We start from the raw sequence: 20,345 nt of genomic DNA, 5'->3' as shown, positions 1-20,345 counted from the left end.
TCTCCCCTCCTACTATTCCTTTGTCTCACTCCTCAACCCCTCCTCCTTCTTCTTCCTCTTTTTTTTCCTCCGTGTTGCCGGCTGGGCCAACGCCCAATTCAAACAATATGGTGCTTACAGCACAAGGTGTCCCTGGCACAGTCCAGCCATTGCCAGTTGTGATATCGGGGAAAGAAGGTGAAAGCCCCCCCTACAGTGGGCAGCCCCAGACATATCAGGCAGCAGTCAGCTCAGCCCTGGGTGCAGAGGGGGGAGGAGTGATATCAGAACGAGCTCACTGACAGATCCTCCGTTACCTCATTTCACAGTCAACAATATTGTAACCCTTAAGGTTTTACATGAACTTTGATATCACTATGTATTGATAATGTACAGCTTCAGCACCGGTCAGAGCTGCCTACATCCACATTCACACCAACATGAAACTATAATCCTAATCCATCATAGCTTCAGCAAGGGGGGAGACATCCTCACATAAAAAAAAAAAAAAAAAAAAAGCAACTTCTAAGTCCAAAATCAGTCAGTGTACGACCCCAGTACAAGCTATCACAACTATTCCTCTGATGAAGATGAAGAGGGAACATCATACATGCTGTCTAGTACTAGAAAAGAAACCCACAGGCACCAAGAATGCAAGGGCAGATAGAGGCACCACCATTACACTATGTGCACTGCACTTCAAGTCAGGTGACAATTTTCCAGACCCAGGGATGCATCCCATGCCATTTTACCGAAGAAAGTAGCAGAAGCAGTAAACATATGCAGCCACCTGGAATGATCTCTGGGCCATGAATGAAAATAGAAGCAGGTGATGCACTCTGGCCAATCATGAAGGAACAATTCAAACTTCCAGCAGAATCAGATGTACACGCTTGGGAGTCAGGGCCACAGCTAATTGAACAGCTCAGAGAGTGGGCCAAAGGCAGATTGGCAGGACAAGCCATGACATGAGCCAAGATAAGACAGAGTCTGTAAAGAAGTTTCATTGCAGAGTAATGCAAGTATTCCAAGACTTGGGCTTCACCATTCATGACCAGATACACAGGCCTTTGGACATGGACTGAGACAGCCAATCAGGAAACCACTGATAGTGGCTAGGCCTGAGAACAGGTCAATAGCAGTGGACTGACCCAGAAAAAATGTTTTATGTGCGCCTAGGAGACTGTCTATTGCCGATTGTCACCAAAACTGCCACCATTATAGCACCACAAAGAGCGCGAAGAAGGAAACGGGTGCCGTGCTGCTGAGAACACCAGAAGGGGAGCCAGAGGTGAAGACGCTACAAAGTGCCGATCGACACACCGGAAGAACCGCTGCAGACTCCAGAGAGGAGACACCGACCTCAATAAGGTTAGCAAAGGGGAGAAGCTATGTCAGACCAGGGGTAAGAAGTGACGGCAGATGCAGCCGCAGCCCCTGTAACGCCCCAAGACCTTGGGTTGGATGCAGCCGCCGGTCTCATGGCACCCCGGGCCTCGCCACGAATGCACCTGCAGGCCCCGTCTTACCACCGCAGCTTCAATCAGCAGGCCGGACCCCGCTGCCGCTACCCATCATGCCGTTGTCCACAGTAGCCAAAGGGATTGAGTCCCAACCAGGGGTGCAGAAGACAGCCCCTCTCATGGTGACCACTGACCTGAAAGCGCAACCACCCTACAAAGACAGAAAAAGTGTCAAGTGTTACATCTGTAGCAAGTTTGGCCATTTCCAGAACCAGTGCAAAGCACTCACGCCCCCGAAGAGACTGGACCCATGCAATCCAAGAGTTGGTCCAGAGAAACAGGTCAAGGAGGAAGTGCAGAAAGCAGTGAAGTACCCCGTCCATAGGACAGAGGCAAGCAAGCCAGGTCTGCAAGACACTACGCTCCTGACATGTAAAACTTCATCTGCAAGACCAGTACCTCAAATTACCCTTAAAATGGATGGCGTTGTCAGATCCAAAGTGGTGCAGCCAGAAGTGTGATGACACCTGTGGAACTCGCTGATCCCACCTGCCTATCAGAATCCTCTGTGTCTCGCATGGGCATTGGTGGTCAAGTCAGACATTCTCAGCTTACAAAGCCACTGAGCGTGTGCACTCAGCCAGGACACTCTATCCTGTCCCAGTTTGTGGTGTAAAGGACCTGCCACTCAACCTGCTGGGAGCGAACCTACTGCAGAAGCTGAAGGCAACCACAGTGTTCCAGGAAGATGGGACAGTGACATTTTCTTCATCCCTGACCCGAGAAGAGTCATGCTGGCAGCGCTACAAGAACATTAAACAATCGATGAGGCCTACCCAAGGAGGTACTGGATGTAGTACCAGAAAGTCTATGGTCTAAGGGACCCCAGCACGTGAGAAAAACCTCAAGTTGCCCCAGTACGGGTGTCACTCAAGCCATGTACCCCGTACCCTCGTAAGTCCCAGGCCAGGCCTAGAGTCAAGCTGCCTCTGACCAACTGAAGGTCCACCTGGAAATAGGAATCATTGTTCCTCGCAAATCGCCTTGCAATACCCCGCTTTTCCCCGTCAAGAAAAAGACTGTAAAAGGAGAGCCAGCCAAGTTCAGAATGGTATATAACCTGAGAGCTGTGAATGACACCACAGTGTTTGAAACTGCAATTATGCCGAATCCGCACACTCTGCTCTCGAATGTGCCTGCCACAGCAAAAGTGTTCACAGTGACCGACCTGGCTAAGGTTTTCTTCAGTGTTCCCCCTCATCCGGAAGACCAGTTCCTGTTTGCCTTAATGCACCAGGGGGGACACCACACATGGACAGTGATGCCACAGTGGGCCCAGAACAGCCCTTCACAGTTCACCAAAGCAATGTCCACAGTTCTCACCAACTGAGTCACAGAACAAGCAGAAGTAACCCTGCTACAATACATGGACAATCTACTCCTTTGTGCAGTTGACTTTGACACGTTTAAAGCCCATTCCTTGTATCTCCTACTCTACCTGGCGGAGCAGCACTGCAAGATCTCAAAGAACAAAGTCCAGTGGTGTCTGAAGCAAGTTACGTTCCAGAGACACTGTATTGCTCACCAGGTGAAATACCTGACAGATGACCGGAAGACCACAGTGGAGAAGATGGTCCCTCCGACAACTCCAAAGGTGCTACAGGCCTTCCTTGGTCTAGTTTCATATTGCAGAGCCTGGATCCCTGATGCTTCCGTCCTAATGCAGCCTCTGTGTGAATAAAACAGCGTGACCCCGTTCCTCCAGACAGATGTGGCCTTCAGTTCGTTCAAGAAGTTAAAAGGCTCTGTAGTCTCAGCGCCAGCACTAGGCCTATCTGACTACAAGAAGCCATTCCGTCTCTACTTGATGAGAAGAGAAGGCCTTGCTACTGGAGTCCTGACACAGCTTCAGGGGGGAAAGCAGAGACTTTCGGACTACTTTTCAGCTTGCCTGGATCCAGTTGCAAGGGAAGCCTCTTCCTCCCGCATGAGAGCAGCAGTTGCAGCACACGCCCTCCTGGACAGGACTACTGACATCAGTGGAAAAACCATTGGAAATCCTGGCTCTGCATGACATCTCAGCAATCCTCAACCAAACCCAGCTAAAACATCTCTCCACCGCCAGGCATCTTCGCCTCCAGTGCTCTCTACTCCTGCCCAACAATGTCACCATCTCCAAATGCACAGTCCTCAATCCGCCCACTCTACTCCCACTCCCAAGGGGGGATACAGATACGGATCCTCAGATAAAAAGTCTGATCAAAATCGGCATGATACCTTCTGCAGGGATCTGAATTTGCTCCGGACGGATGACCATGATTGCTTCAGCATCATGCAACAGGAAACAGCAGGACTACCCAAGGTGGCAGAAGAGCCACTGACCAACCCAGAGTTGATCCTCTATGTGGATGGCTCCAGATTTGCAGATGATGAAGGAAGATTCCACACGGGAGGTGCAGCGACCAGCAATCAAGAGATCCTGTGGTCCAGAAGTCTGCCGCCCAGTCTGTCAGCCCAGGAAGCAGAACTGATAGCGCTGATGAAGGCCTACCAGATGGCAGAAGACAAGACTGAGAAAATGTTTACCGATTCAAGGTACTTGCATGGCATAGCACACGACTTTGGACCCATCTGGGCTGCAAGGGACTTCCCCACAGCAAGCGGAACAACCGTGAAGCATCAATGGAGCCATTAAGGACCTGCTGAACACACTTCAACTTCCAAAAGTGGTGACAATGCTAAAAGTCAAAGCGCATGGAAAACTGAACACAGTAGGGGCACGAGGCAACAACATGGCGGATATGGCAGCCAAAGAAACAGTCAAGGGAAGACAATATGGACAAGTGGAAGAGGTCGTAGAGCCGGACGGCTACTACAGGACGGCTGAAGACAGGAAACCTGACAAGATGACATCCTGGGATCTGCTCAAAAAAGTTGCAAGAGCAAGCCCCAAAGGACAAGAAGGAATGCTGGGTGCAGAAGTGAGCAACACATGAAGAAGGAAGGGTATACTAAATGGACTACAAACCCTGTTTACCCCGAAGCATGTACCCTATGGTGGTCCAGTGGGCACATGGGCCCACACACAGATTAAAGACACAGATGAATGATCCGATTGGTGCTTACTGGTTCGCTCCAGAAATCTCCACCCTAACAGCCAAATTCATAAACAGCTGTCTAACCTGTGGCAAATGCAACCCTGGAAGAATGAAGAAAGTTCCCACACATCAACTTGCCAGACCACTGTACCCCCTTCCAGAGGATCCAGATAGACCACATCCAGACGCCGCCAAGTGGAGGATTCGAATATGCCCTTGTGGTCGCGGACGTGTTCTCAGGATGGCCAGAAGCTTTCCCAGTGAGGAACCAGTCAGCAAAGACTACTGCAAAGAAGCTACTCTCAGAGACGAGATATGCAGCTATGGGGTCCCAGAAGTGATAGAGAGTGACCAGGGACCTGCATTCACAGCAAACCTCACATGAGAGATCTAGTCAGCAGTAGGGTCAGACTTAGGCCTACACACTCCCAATCACACTACTCAGTGTTAGGCACACTCCCAGAGGCCCAGAAAAGCTGTCACCATATGAAATTTTGTTTGTGTCTAGTCCCAGGTTAGGGGTATCCTTTCCCTTAGCAGCTGATTATGCAATATGATACTTTGTCTGCTTATGTAATTGAAATCACCAAGAAACTTGCTAACATCCATTCTCGAGTTTTTTTCTTCATTGCCAGATCCAGATTCAGTGTCCGGTATGCACTCCTAGAAGCCAGGAGACTGGGTGTTGGTGAAAAAGCTTGTAAGGAGAACACCACTCGATCCCAGATTTGATGGTCCTGCTCAAGTGCTGCTGATGACACCAAACTCTGTGAAACTGGAGGGAAGACTCGCTTGGATCCACTCATCGCATGGCAAGAAAGCTCCCCTACCAGAAGATGACACCCAAGCCAGAATGATGTCGTGGATGCCCTGCCTGACCGAACAGATGACCTACCTGATAAAGACTGCACATCGCTCACTACACCTGCTATTGACTAAGAGACTGATTGCAACGAACCCCCGTTAGGGACAGATCTCCTGACCGCCCATTTGCGAAAAGTCTGTATGGAGTGGGGCACAGGCGTTAGGCTTGTGTCAGTTCGCCAACAGCACAAAAGAGTTGCAGCGCTTTGGGACAGGAGGCTAGGATTAGGGCAAGTGATATCTAAGGGGGGCTTGTGATAGAAATATATATATCATGTAGATCTCACTTGCATGTATACTCCTCTATAATCAAATATATACTTATATGCTCACAGCAAATATATACATTATAATCAATGGTTTAAAATGGCTGACACGAACTGAACTGATATAACCCAGACAGATCATATGGGGTTTTCCACCCCTAAAAGCAGAAGAGAGTCAGATGTTTGGTGACTGCTGGTCAGGTGTCTCCACTTTGTCCTAGACAGAGAACTCGAGTTTAGTTGCTTGATCAGCAGTCATATGAGCATTAATCACAATATTCCATATATGTTTAGATAACCAATGACAGAGGAGCTAGACAATATGATAATTAACTAAACACCCCTGACAACCCCTAACCACTCCTTTCTATGTGAAAATATAAAACTATGTATGTACAATAAAGTATCAGTATTGATGGAATGTTGTTCTGTCACAGTTGTGTACAGTCCATTCTTGATGAGCGCTCAAAATACTCAGTCTAATTGGGAGCGGCCACAGCACACACAGGGATATATTTATCCAACCCTAATATTTCCATAACACGACCAACGAGCCTGTCTAGGATTCAAACCCCTGGCAGACTCAAGGTAAATGAGATTCTTGTGATCAGTCAAGACCACCACACGATGTTTAGCACCCTCAAGCCAATGACGCCACTCCTCAAATGCCCACTTCATGGCCAAAAGCTCCCGATTACCCACATCATAATTGCGCTCGGCGGGCGAGAATTTTCTAGAGAAGAATGCACATGGCTTCATCACCGTGCCATTAGAACTTCTCTGTGACAAAACCGCCCCCGCTCCAATCTCGGAAGCATCAACCTCAACCTGAAAAGGAAGTGAAACATCTGGTTGACACAACACAGGAGCAGAAGAAAACCGGCGCTTAAGTTCCTGAAAGGCCTCCACGGCCGCAGGAGACCAATCAGCAACATCAGCACCCTTTTTAGTCAAATCAGTCAAAGGTTTAACAATACTGGAAAAATTAGCAATGAACCGACGATAAAAATTAGCAAACCCCAAGAACTTCTGAAGGCTCTTAACAGATGTAGGTTGTGTCCAGTCACAAATAGCCTGAACCTTGACGGGATCCATCTCAATAGTAGAAGGAGAAAAAATGTACCCCAAAAAAGAAATCTTCTGGACTCCGAAGAGACACTTTGAGCCCTTCACAAACAGAGAATTGGCCCGCAGAACCTGAAACACCTTCCTGACCTGTAGAACATGAGACTCCCAGTCATCAGAAAACACCAAAATATCATCCAAATACACAATCATAAACTTATCCAGATATTCACGGAAAATATTGTGCATAAAGGACTGAAAGACTGACGGAGCATTGGAGAGTCCAAAAGGCATTACCAAATACTCAAAATGGCCCTCAGGCGTATTAAATGCGGTTTTCCACTCATCACCCTGTTTTATCCGCACCAGATTATACGCACCGCGAAGATCGATCTTAGTGAACCACCTAGCCCCCTTAATGCGAGCAAACAAATCAGTTAATAATGGCAATGGATACTGGTATTTGACTGTAATCTTATTCAGAAGGCGATAATCTATACAAGGCCTCAGGGAACCATCTTTTTTTGCCACGAAAAAAAAACCTGCTCCCAGAGGGGACGAAGATGGACGAATATGTCCCTTTTCCAAGGACTCCTTAATATAATTCCGCATAGCAGTATGCTCTGGCAGTGACAGATTAAATAAACGACCCTTAGGGAACTTACTGCCAGGAATCAATTCTATAGCACAGTCACACTCTCTATGAGGAGGGAGTGAATTGAGCTTAGGCTCCTCAAAAACATCCCTATAGTCAGACAAAAACGCAGGGATCTCAGAAGGAGTAGATGAAGCGATTGAAATCAGAGGTGCATCATCATGAACCCCCTGACATCCCCAGCTTAACACAGACATTGTTTTCCAGTCCAGAACAGGATTATGAGTTTGTAACCATGGCAGACCAAGCACTAGTACATCATGTAAATTATACAGTACAAGGAAGCGAATCACCTCCTGATGAACGGGAGTCATGCGCATGGTCACTTGTGTCCAATACTGCGGTTTATTCATAGCCAATGGTGTAGAGTCAATTCCCTTCAGAGGAATAGGAACTTCCAGAGGCTCCAGACTAAAACCGCAGCGTTTAGCAAATGACCAATCCATAAGACTCAGGGCAGCGCCCGAATCCACATAGGCATCGACGGAAATGGAAGACAGTGAAAAAATCAGAGTCACAGACAAAATGAACTTAGGCTGCAGAGTACCAATGGCAAAAGATTTATCAACCCTTTTTGTGCGTTTAGAGCATGCTGATATAACATGAGCTGAATCACCACAATAAAAACACAATCCATTTTTCCGCCTATAATTTTGCCGTTCACTTCTGGACTGAATTCTATCACATTGCATAGTCTCAGGTGCCTGTTCAGAAGACACCGCCAACTGGTGCACGGGTTTGCGCTCCCGTAAACGCCGATCAATCTGAATGGCCATAGCCATAGACTCATTCAGACCTGTAGGCGTAGGGAACCCCACCATAATATCCTTAATGGCCTCAGAAAGACCATTTCTGAAGTTTGCAGCCAGGGCGCACTCATTCCACTGAGTAAGCACCGACCATTTCCGAAATTTTTGACAATATATTTCCGCTTCATCATGCCCCTGAGAGAGGGCTAATAAAGCCTTTTCAGCCTGAATCTCCAGGTTAGGTTCCTCATAGAGCAATCCCAATGCCAGAAAAAACGTATCCACACTGAGCAATGCAGGATCCCCTGGTGCCAATGCAAATGCCCAATTCTGAGGGTCGCCCCGCAGGAAAGATATTACATTCTTGACCTGTTGAGCAGGGTCTCCAGAGGAGCGAGATTTTAAAGAAAGAAACAATTTAGAATTGTTCCTGAAATTCAGGAAGGTAGATCTATCTCCAGAAAAGAACTCTGGAATAGGAATTCTAGGTTCAGACATGGGAGTGTGAACAACAAAATCCTGTATGTTTTGAACTTTTGCCGCGAGATTACTCAGGCTGGAAGCCAAACTCTGGACATCCATGATAAACAGCTAAGATCAGAGCCATTCAAGGGTTAAGAGGAGGTAAGAAGCAGCTAGACAGCAATTAAGGGCTAGGCAGAAAAACTCTGAAGGGAAAAAAAAAAAAAAAAAAAATTCCCTTAAACACTTCTTTTTCTCCTGCTTCAGCCCAAACAATTAACACTTTGTGGGCCGGCTATACTGTCATGAATCCCCAATGGCTAGGGATAGCACAGGACAAGCAAAGTACAAATAAATAACGGACGAGCTCTAGGGTGATGGAACCTGGGCTGACCGCTGCCCTACGCCTGACAAACGCAACTAGAGATAGCCAGGGAGCGTGCCTACGTTGGTTCTAGACGCCACGCACCTGCCTAAGAGCTAACTAGCACTGCAGAGAAAATAAAGACCTCACTTGCCTCCAGAGGAAATGAACCCCAAAAGATATAGTTGCCCCCCACATGTATTGACGGTGAAATGAGAGGAAGGCACACACATAGAGATGATATATATAGCTTTAGCAAATTGAGGCCCGCTGTAAACTAGAAAGCAGAACGATACAAAAGGGGACTGAGCGGTCAGCAAAAAACCCTAATCAAAAAACCATCCTGAGATTACAAGAACCCATGTGCCAACTCATGGCACATGGGGAGAACCTCAGTCCACTAGAGCTACCAGCTAGCATAGAGACATAATAAGCAAGCTGGACAAAAAAACCAAACAACTGAAAATCAGCACTTAGCTTATCCTGAAAGATCTGGGAGCAGGTAGGCAGGAACCAAACAGAGCACATCTGAATACATTGATAGCCGGCAAGGGAATGACAGAAAGGCCAGGTAAAATAGGAAACACCCAGCCTCTGATGGACAGGTGGAAACCAAAGGCCGCAACCCACCAAAGTCACCCAGTACCAGCAGTAACCACCAGAGGGAGCCCACAAACAGAATCCACAACAGAGCTGCCACTCTGTATATTCACAGTAGTGAGTGAACCTTTGATGAGGCCATCCCGAGACTGAAACCGGAACATTGTGGGGAGAATAAAGTTAATTTTCTCCCCACAGCATTCTGGTAATTGAGGGCACCGAGCAGGTTAACACTATTAACCTGCAAATTTATAGCATACTAGTAGGTTAATAGAGGATTTTGTGGTGACATATTCCATTTAAGCAAATAGAGATATTGTTCTGTAAAGGTGTTTTTAATCCAAACAATTTCAAATGTAACTTCAATATACAGGGTGGGCCATTTATATGGATACACCTGGGTGGGCCATGATATGGATACACCAAAATAAAATGGGAATGGTTGGTGATATCATCTTCCTGATTGTGGCACATTATTAAATGGGAGAGGGAAAACTTTTCAAGATGGGTAGTGACCCTGGCAGCCATTTTGAAGTTGGCCATTTTGGATCCAACTTTATAAATGGCCCACCCAGGTGTATCCAAAAAAAGTTCCACCCTGTATATTTATTTTATCTTTACAAGAATATTTTTCACTTTATCCCCATTTTACAATTTTTTTTCATGCTTTTCCTTTTTCCAGGTAAGCTATGCTTCAGCGCATCCTATTTTAAGTGATAAATTACAATTCCCATCTTTCTTTAGAACTATACCAAATGATGATTACGAAGTTATGGAAATGGCTCATTTGGTGAGTTATTTTAACTGGACCTGGGTGGGGATCATAACCTCAGACAATGAATTGGGAAGAACAGGCTCTCAGTTACTAGTTAAGAAGATAGAACAGAATGGAGGTTGTGTCGCTTTCCTGGAAATTCTTCCCATCTACAACTCAATGGAGTCAGTTTTACAGATCATAGATGTGATAAAGAATTCAAAAGCCACAGTAATTATTGTATATTCCACAATGGAAAACCTTATTCCTCTCATGGAGGAAGCATCTTTTAACAATATTACAGATAAAATATGGTTCGCCTGCTCAACTTGGTCCATCACTTCAGACTTCCCAAGAGTCAACATATTGATGACTTTAAATGGGAGCTTAGGCATTTCACAACCAAGAGGAAAAATTCCAGGTTTTAAAGAATTCCTTCAGAGCATACATCCTTCTAAATTTCCCAATGACATGTTTATCAAGACATTTTGGGAAAAGGCTTTCGATTGTGTTTGGCCAATAAAAAATCCATATGCTAATTATTCCTCTTTTAATACTTCTCAAGATCAAAGTGCTTGGTGCACAGGAGAAGAGAAGGTGGACAGTATTGATCCCAATGTGTATGATGTTTACAACTTTAGATATACCTACAAGACCCATAATGCCGTTTTTGCGATCGCCCATGCGTTGCACCAGATGCATACATGTAAACCAGGACAAGGACCCTTCATCAATGGATCATGCGCAGATGTCTTGAATCATAAACCTTGGCAGGTAAAACCTAGGTTACAGAAAATTAGTTTAAATGTTTAAGCGATTAAAGATCCATATATTTAATGTCCCCGTTTTGCCAGATTTTACATATTTTTAAGTCTCAATAGAGATCTCGAATATGTAATTGTTTGATGGCTGGTAAAAAAAACTTCTGAATTGCAGTGTATTTTTTGCAAAAAATGTCTTAATAACGTTAAGGACCCATTTATACTGGCCAGAGCGATCGTAGCAACACTTGTTTGCCAATTATCTGCCTTTCTTAACATGCCGGCAATGACCCGATGAACGAACAAAACTCTTACTTGTCGAGTGAGATGATTTTTAAGCTTGCTTCAAAATCTTCTTTCTCAGAGACACATCGTAAATCGTAATGTGTAAAAAGACATGCTGCAAAGATGATGATATCTATAGAATGATCATATTAAAAATCATTGTATGAAGTGAGATTGGCATATCTTAACAGGTTACTAAATGATCAGCTATCGATTTACATATAGTTGAACTGCGGTCTTTTAACAGCTGCAGCTGGCCAGTCTAAATGAAACATATGGTTTAAAAGCAGTATGGCCTTTGCTTGATGATGCAACCCATTAAGCTCAGGAACAGAAGGGCTACAACAGGGTGTCAGAGGGGAATTCACTTATAACTAACAACCTACAACTTCTACAAGCCACAATACCTAACAAAAAAATTACCCACTATGTCTGTTTCTTAGAGAGTATCAAAACTTTTTTCTTTAATTAGTGATCAGGTTTTGTAAAGTTTTAACTTCTTTAACAAGTGCTGGTTTATCTGCTAGTTTGTGTTGTCTTAGCTGTTGATTTGAACTTCAGGCCTAAATAAAATTCATACTCCTGTATAATCTGCTCTGCTTCTGTCCAGCATGCTCAGACTTCATTTACAAACACTCCCTGTGGTAGGACGTGGGAATAGAGAAACTCACTCAGCAGTACAGATCTTTGCTAAACCTGTAGCTCAGATCAGCTGCCAACACATGAGCAAAGCAGATTACCCAGTACTTTCAACATTGTTTTAAAGTTAGAAGTAAGCAAAATATGTTAACCCCTTAGTGACAGAGCCAATTTTGTACTTAATGACCAAGCCAATTTTTACAATTCTGACCACTATCACTTTATTTATGAGGTTATAGCTCTGGAATGCTTCAATGGATCCCACTGATTCTGAGATTTTTTTGTGTTTATTTATGAAAAAAAAACAGAAATTTGGCTAAAATGTAGAAAATTTAGCAATTTTTACACATTTAATTTTTGTGCCCTTAAATCAGAGAGTCACATAGCACAGAATAGTTAATAAATAACATTTAGCACGTGTCTACTTTACATCAGCACAATTTTGGAAGTATCATTTTTTGTAGAAAGTTCTAAGGGTTAAAAGTTGATAAGCAAATTCTCATTTGAAGTGAGTTTAGGGGGATCGATATGACAGAATATACACCAAAGTAACACCATTCTAAAAATTGCTCCCCTCAAGGTGCTCAAAACCACATTCATGAAGTTTATTAACCCTTTAGGTGCTTCAAGAGAACTAAAGCAATATGGAAGGAAAAAATTTACATTTTACTTTTTTCACAAAAAAATTATTTTAGACCCAAACTTTTTATATTTTCACAAGGGTAACAAGAGAACGTGGGCCACAAAATTTGTTGTGCAATTTCTCCAGAGTACGCTGATACCCTGTATGTGAGGAAAATATTTGGGCGCATGGTAGGGTTCAGAAGGGAGGAAGCACCTTTTGACACTTTGAATGAAAATTGGCTGGAATCAATGGTGGGTGCCATGTCACGTTTGGAGACCCCATGATGTAAATAAACAATGGAAATCTCCCAATATCAACTCCAACCCTAACAAAGCCCTACCTCTGACCCTAATCCAAACCCTAACCCCAATACCAACCTTTACCACAACCCTAACCCCCACTCCAATACCACCCTAGCCCCAACACCCCAACTGTAACCCCAACACATCTGTAACCCCAATACAACCCTAACACCAACACAACCATAAACCCCAAGACCACAACCATTACCCCAAGACCACAACCATAACCCCAACACCACAAGAGTAACTCAAACACAATCCTTACCCCAACACAACCCTAACCCTAGTCCCAACTGTAACCCTAGCTCTAACCCCAACCCTAGCCCCAACCCTAATATTAGCTCTAACCCCAACCCTAGCCCCTACCCTAACACTATAGCTCTATCCCCAACCCTAACGCTAGCTCCATCCCTAACCGCAAAGAATGGAAAAAATACATTTTTAAAATTTTATTATTTTTACCTAACTAAGGGTGTGATAAAGAGGGGTTTGAATTACTATTTTTTTATATTTTTATTACTGTAATCGGGTCTAACACAGTGATCAAAATGAACCAACAGCAAAAATCTCCTATTGTTGCCGGGTGCCAGCCAGTAAATCTCTGTGGGTGCACTGTGCATACGCCCGCCGTTTTCTTCCCGGAAGAAGACAATGAGTGCCAGGGGACAGAGCTGGAGGGTCCAGGAACACTGGAGGTACATGGGGGATCGGGGGACCTCATTTTTCTCTCCTCTGGTATGATAGATCATATCAGAGGAGAGAGAAATAAATGGGAAATCAGACTTTTTAATTTTTGTGCTCGCCGTTATTCAGTGAATTACAGCGATCGCAACAGCGGAGACTAATCATGTTCTCCGGGATCTCAGCTACCCTTGGTAGCCAAGACCCTGGAGGTTTTACAAAGCTGGGGGGCGCTATAACCTTATTTCTCAGTGCCATTAAAAAGCGGCGCTGAGGAATAAGTATCCTTAACTATCGCCATTAAAAGGCATATTGGCTGTCGTTAAGGGGTTAATAGAGTATATTACAAAAATACATTGCTTTGAGAAAGCTGTTGAATTATTTAAAAAGTATAGTTACTCTTCAAAGTATTATGTCACCCTACCCTATTAAACTCAGGGATGCAGTTGCTGTAGAGCTTATGCAGTATTAAAGTGTTTTTTAAAAACCTCAACATTTTAATTTTTTGTTTAATTTTTTTCTTTCAGCTCCTGCATTACATTAAAAAAGTAAAATTTGAAAATACCGCCAGGGAGCAAATCTACTTTGATAAGAATGGAGATATTCCTCTTTTATTGGATATCCTTAACTGGCAGCTCTATCCCAACGGTAGCAATCAGTACATTAACATTGGTAAAATTGATACACGTGCTGCAAATGGAAATGAGCTGCAGATCGAGGAAGGAAGTATTGTTTGGAATGGTCATAGTCACGTAAGTTTTGCCTATTAGTTCATCATGTTACATGATTTATATTTTATAGTGATTATCTAGACCGGTGTTCCCCAACTCCAGGCCTCAAGAGCCACTAACATATCATATTTTCAGGATTTCCTTAGTATTGAAAATGCGATGGAATTATTGCCTGGACAATACAGGAATTGGGGAACACTAATCAAGAATATGGTAAAACTAAAAGTAAAGCTTGATGGTAAAAAACAAATGTAATGAGAATATTGACAACCACTCTCAATGTGCATCATTAGTAAGAATAAGGGAATGGATTCTAAACTAATCAAATTCAATTACAAATTTTCCATAATTCTCAACTATCAAAAAATATGAATTTTTAGGAAATCGATTCACACCAATCAAGCAAAATGATGGCCATCCATCCAACAATTTTGCTGGATTCATAAGGGCCAGAATGAGGCTAAAAACACTAAAATATCTTACACAACCTGCATAACTTCTTTCTTTGCCATTGTAGATTTTGTCAGTTTTTCTCTGATTTCCTAAGACATAGTCAAGAGCATGTCTACTCTTCAATCCGTGTTGTTGAATCTAGTGCCGGCTAAGCCTTGATCACATTGGGCAATGCATGTTTTGACGTCATGATGAGAAAACCTTTTTTATAGTCTAGCTAGCACATGAAAAATTGGTGAATAGAAAAAAGGAGAGTGCCACCAGAATTTAGCAGGTGGTTTTGGAAGCCAAATGAGGACTATTGAGAAGTTACAGCAATGTAAATTGTTTTTTAAACATTTTCTAACCCATTTAGTTATTGTCACTCAACCTCAAAGCACCTGGATTTTTTTCACTGGCAGTTGGGGCTCCTTTGATTCATATCAAATAGCCACTATGCGGCTACATGGTTCCTGGCAAGAAAAGTTCTCAGGTTGTCAGAGTTTTTTTATGCAAGCAGGACTCATCCAATGAAATCATCTTGGCCATGAAATTCTTGACATAATGGATATTATACATTTTATAAAAATTTTATCCAAGGGAAGGCTCAATTGAGACTTTGGTAGTTAGTCGGATAATCTTGCAAAGTTGCATTCAGGAACTCGCTACTGTGAGTCATGTAATCCATGTAGAGTACACATACAAATTATGTGTATAGTCTATCTGGCAACATGGGCATCAGAAAAGATCCACCACTTGGGACCCACTGCTATAAACCAGGATAGAACACATTTGTGGCTATGGAAGACTAGATTTGTCCTTATAACTCAAGGATACAAATTAATCTTAATAGTCATCATGGTATACCCCTTTCAGTATTCTTGGCTAAAAAATGTCCAAGCTGTTCACATATCTTCACTCCCCCCCAAAATTAGCGATTTTACAGATAAAATATATTTTCTATTTCTGTTGGGCAGAACAGTGTCTCAGTGTTTAGCTGGTGTCCTGGGTTCAAATCCCACCAATGACAAAGTCTACAAGGAGTTTGTATGTTCTCCCTGTGTTTGCGTGGGTTTCCCCCGGGTACTCCGGTTTCCTCCCACACTTCAAAAACATACTGATGGGGCTCACAATCTAGAATCCCTATCAGGGACAGGGATGATAATGTGTGCAAACTGTAAAGCACTGCGGAATGTGGTAGCTCTATATAAAAATAAAGATTATGATAATAGATACTCACTGTTTTAAGTAGTAATTTAAATTTATAAATCAAATATAACCTAGATATTTTCAATGCTTGTAAGTATAAAAGTCTTGCTTTGATTAATTATTTTTTTTTTTTTAAACATTTAGCCTCCGATTTCTTTATGTAGTAATCCATGCCTAAAAGGGTTTAGAAGAGCCACACAACAGGGACAGATGATTTGTTGCTTTGATTGTGTCCCATGCTCAGAAGGAGAGATCCTCAATCCAAATGGTAAGTCATATTTCTGCAGTGGAATTACATTGGCGTTTTGACCACTTATTTGTAAAAAAGATACCATTGAATTAAACAGATCATCCAAGTCATCATTGATTTTTCTGCAAAAACTACAAACTGGTAAATATAAAACCTCAGATAAAAACAAAATGAGCAAACACCCTGCAGTACATAAATAAATAACAACATTGCATTAAAATAATACAAAGTATTTGGATGACAATTTTGATTGAAAAAAAAAGTAAAAATAATCCCACTACGTCAAGGTGACCATTTTATGGATGGTCCTAAGCTCTAATATTAAAATCTTACTATACAGTTGTGCGCTAAAGTTTACATACCTTGGCAGAATTTTTGCTTTCTTGGCCTTTTTTCAGAGGATATGAATAATAAAATTGTTAGGGTTTTGCGGAACGCACCAAATATTTATTTATAAAGTAATAGGTCCGTTCTCAACCCGGGGTCCACCGTGCAGGAGTAAAACCCGCTGCTAGTAAGTGACGGTACTATATGGCAGTATAAGTGAACTCTGTTACTTCACAGAGACACTAAAGACAAGAGAACGCTGTGCCCTGTTAACCTCACAGAGGAATACAGCTACCAAATAGAGCGAACAGTGGTCATGCAGTCAGAATAGCACATGCAAAACTCCTCACCGGATGTGCCGGTATTCTAGGGGCTTATTTCAGCCAGGCCCTGGCGCAGGCGCCGGGTTTGAAGCGTAAACAGCGCTGAGGGGGCGGCGCCAAAAGCCCCTGAAGACTGGAGTGACGGCAGAGTAGCGGTTCAAGCTGGGAGTGAGGACCCACCTCCCTGTCTAAAGACAGGTATTTTGGATAAGTTTCAAAACGCTTTATTTTGGGAATACTTGAACCAAAAACTAAAAGAGCCACCTTGCTAGAATGCAGCATTACTGCTGCACAAGGTGGCTCTTTTAGTTTATAACGGCTGGAGGGGGTGACAGTGGCCCTTTAAGAAACAACGCTGCCAGCGCCCATGCAGAAGGTAGCTGTGGAAGAGGCACCAAGTGAACTATTTTGGAAAAATGGTTGGTGATCACCCAAATAATGGTGCAGCTTTGAGACTTGGGTAAGCCCACCACAAAATCCATCCCAACCATCTCCCAGGGCCTGTCCACCACCAGCGGCGGTAAAGCAACCCAGCTGGCCGTTGAAGAGGAGACTTGTTTTTGGTGCAGGATACACACGCCCGAACATAGTCTGCGACATCACGGGCCATATGCGGCCTCCAGTATGTCCTCGCCAGTAGCTCAGATGTCCCTTTGGACCCAAAATGTCCACCCACCCTTGATGACTCAGCCCAAGAGAGAACCTCCGGACACAGACTGGATGGTGTAAAAATCTTGCCCGGAGGCACAGACTCTAGCGAAACTGGGGCCACAGTTCTAAGACTCTTGGTAGGGACAAAAAGCCGAGGCTCCTCTTCCTCCTCCTCAGATGAGACAATGGAGCGAGAGAGAGCGTTGGCACGAATGTTCTTCTCCCCGGAAAGGAAATGGAGGGTGAAATGGAACTGGGAGAAGAACAAGGACCATCTGGCCTGGTGAGAATTTAGCCGCTGGGCTGTCTGTAGGTAAGCCAAATTCTTGTGGTCTGTGAATACTTGGAAAGGAAAGCGAGCCCCCTTCAAAAGATGTCTCCACTCAAAGAAGGCCAGCTTCATTGCTAGCAACTCCCTGTCCCAGATGGAATAATTCCTCTCCACTGGTGAGAATGTCTTAGAAAAGAAGAAGCAAGGATGCTTCCGACCTTGAGCAACCTTTTGGAAAAGGACTGCTCCAGCACCAACGGATGACGCATTCACCTCCATTATAAATGGCTTATCTACATCGGGGTGATGTAGGATGAGAGCGCTAGCGAAGTGTGACTTAATGGAGGGAAAGGCCTTGGAGACCTCCTCAGACCACAATTTGGGATCTGCTCCCTTCTTGGTGAGGGCAACCAAGGGAGCTACCAAAGTTGAGGATTGTGGAATGAACTGGCAATAATAGTTAATGAGCCCCATAAAGCGCTGCACCGCTTTAAGAGAACGGGGTTCTTGCCAGTACATCACAGCCTGTAGTTTGGCAGGATCCATAGCCAATCCCTGGGCAGAGATGATGTTGCCCAGGAAAGGTAAGGACTCCTGCTCAAACACACATTTCTCCAAGAGGTCGAAGACTTTGCAAACATGTCTCCGGTGGGAGTCAATATCTGTAGAGTAGATGAGAATATCATCCAGATAGACTACGAGCGAGGTGGAGAGCATATCCCGGAAGATATCGTTTACAAAGTTTTGGAAAATGGCTGGGGCATTACAGATCCCTAAGGGCATCCTTAGATATTCATAATGCCCATCCCTGGTGTTAAAAGCTGTCTTCCATTCGTCCCCCTCATGGATGCGAATCAGGTTGTAAGCACCCCGCAGATCTAGTTTAGTAAATACCCTTGCTTCCTGAAGCCTACCAAAGAGCTCAGATATCAGGGGCAGGGGATTCTTATTCTTAACGGTGATGACGTTAAGACCCCTGTAGTCTATACATGGACGTAGTTCCCCGTTCTTCTTCTGCACAAAGAAAAACCTGTCACCTGCTGGTGACACTGACTTCCTAATGAATCCCCTTGCCAGATTATCCTGGATGTACTGTGACATTGCCTCCATCTCCGGGAGAGATAACAGATAGACTCTACCCCGGGGAGGCTCAGCACAAGGCAAGAGGTCTATAGGACAGTCAAAGGGGCGGTGAGGAGGAAGGGTCTCTGCAGCCCTTTTGGAGAAAACGTCCGCATAGGGCCAATATTGCTTGGGGAGAGAGGATAGATCTGCGGGTACCTTAGTGGTAGCAACCTAAACACATTCCCTCTGGCATCTACCCCCACAAGATTCACCCCATCCCAAAATTCTGCATGTGGACCACTCAAGATGAGGAGAGTGGTACCGTAGCCAAGGTATCCCTAACAGGACCTCATCATTTCCCTCAGGAATGATGAGCAGAGATATTATCTCCTGATGAGATGGTGACATGGACAGAGTGAAAGGGATGGTCTGGTGTGTAATCTGTGAGGGCAGTGTCGACCCATTCACCACTCATACGGTAACTGGTTGAGCTAGCATTACCAGGGGAATTGCGTGATGTTGGGCGAAGGCAGAAGACATAAAATTGCCCTCTGCCCCAGAATCCACGCAGAGCTCTACCAAGTGGGAGAATGAGCCTATAGTAATTTTCCTCTTAAAGGACAATTTGGAGGCAAACGTTGCCGTGTCTAGTGTACCTCCGCCTACTACCACTAGTCGCTGACGTTTCCTCGACCGCTGGGGACATCTGGTGGCAAGATGTCCTGACTGCTGGCAAATGACAGACCTTGAGTGCATGAGTGATCCAAGACTTAAATCTCGCTCGTGACACCTCCATGGCCTCATGTGACTCAGGGACCAGGACCGGAGATTCCAAAGGTTTGGCACAGGTGGGAGCCAGCCGAAACCTCTGCCTACACTGGGCTTGTTCTAAAACAGAGGTCAATATGAGTGGACACAGCTACTAACTGCTCCAGTGTGGCGGGAATCTCCCTAGTGTCCTTCACATGGTCAGTTAGTCCCCTCCAAAATATTGGGATAAGGGCTTTATCCGACCACTCCAACTCAGATGATAGGGTACGGAAGTGGACGGCAAAATTGGTGACCGAGGACGAGCCCTGAGTCAATGCCAACAGTTGGAGCACCGTATCATAGGTGACTTGAGGTCCTAAAAAGACCTGTTTCAGAGTGCTCAGGAACAGCGGAGCACTCTGCACCACATGATCGCCATGCTTCCACAGTGGCATAGCCCACTCCAATGCCCTGTCCGACAGGAGAGACACTATGAATCCCACCTTTGCCCGCTCTGTGGGAAATCGTGTGTCCAGAAGCTCGAGATGTATAGAGCACTGGCTCACAAAACCTCTACAAGATTTACTATCTCCAGAAAATTTCTCTGGCAGTGGGAGGCGAGAAAGCGTCAGAACAGGGGTGACAATGGACAAGGTTGCTGCAGCTACCCTAGCAGCCTGAACAGCAACTGCAGTAACATCCACTGCTGAGGTTGAGCGCCAAC

At 44.5% G+C, this 20,345-nt stretch overlaps 1 protein-coding gene across 1 annotated transcript in view; it reads left to right on the top strand.

The window, feature by feature from the left end:
• Nucleotides 1-20,345, top strand: part of LOC143768735 (extracellular calcium-sensing receptor-like) — an 89,471-nt gene that overhangs the window by 53,023 nt on the left and 16,103 nt on the right. Inside the window, exons 2-4 of the mRNA XM_077257390.1 lie at nt 10,248-11,093; nt 14,140-14,364; nt 16,129-16,252. Of these exons, the coding sequence (XP_077113505.1) occupies nt 10,248-11,093; nt 14,140-14,364; nt 16,129-16,252 (1,195 nt within the window). The remainder of the gene's footprint in view (nt 1-10,247; nt 11,094-14,139; nt 14,365-16,128; nt 16,253-20,345) is intronic.

This window comes from Ranitomeya variabilis, chromosome 1 (genome assembly GCF_051348905.1).
Source record: "Ranitomeya variabilis isolate aRanVar5 chromosome 1, aRanVar5.hap1, whole genome shotgun sequence".
In the NCBI taxonomy this organism is placed as follows: domain Eukaryota; kingdom Metazoa; phylum Chordata; class Amphibia; order Anura; family Dendrobatidae; genus Ranitomeya; species Ranitomeya variabilis.
Note: the sequence above shows the minus strand (reverse complement) of the source record. Positions and strands in the feature narration are given on the sequence as shown.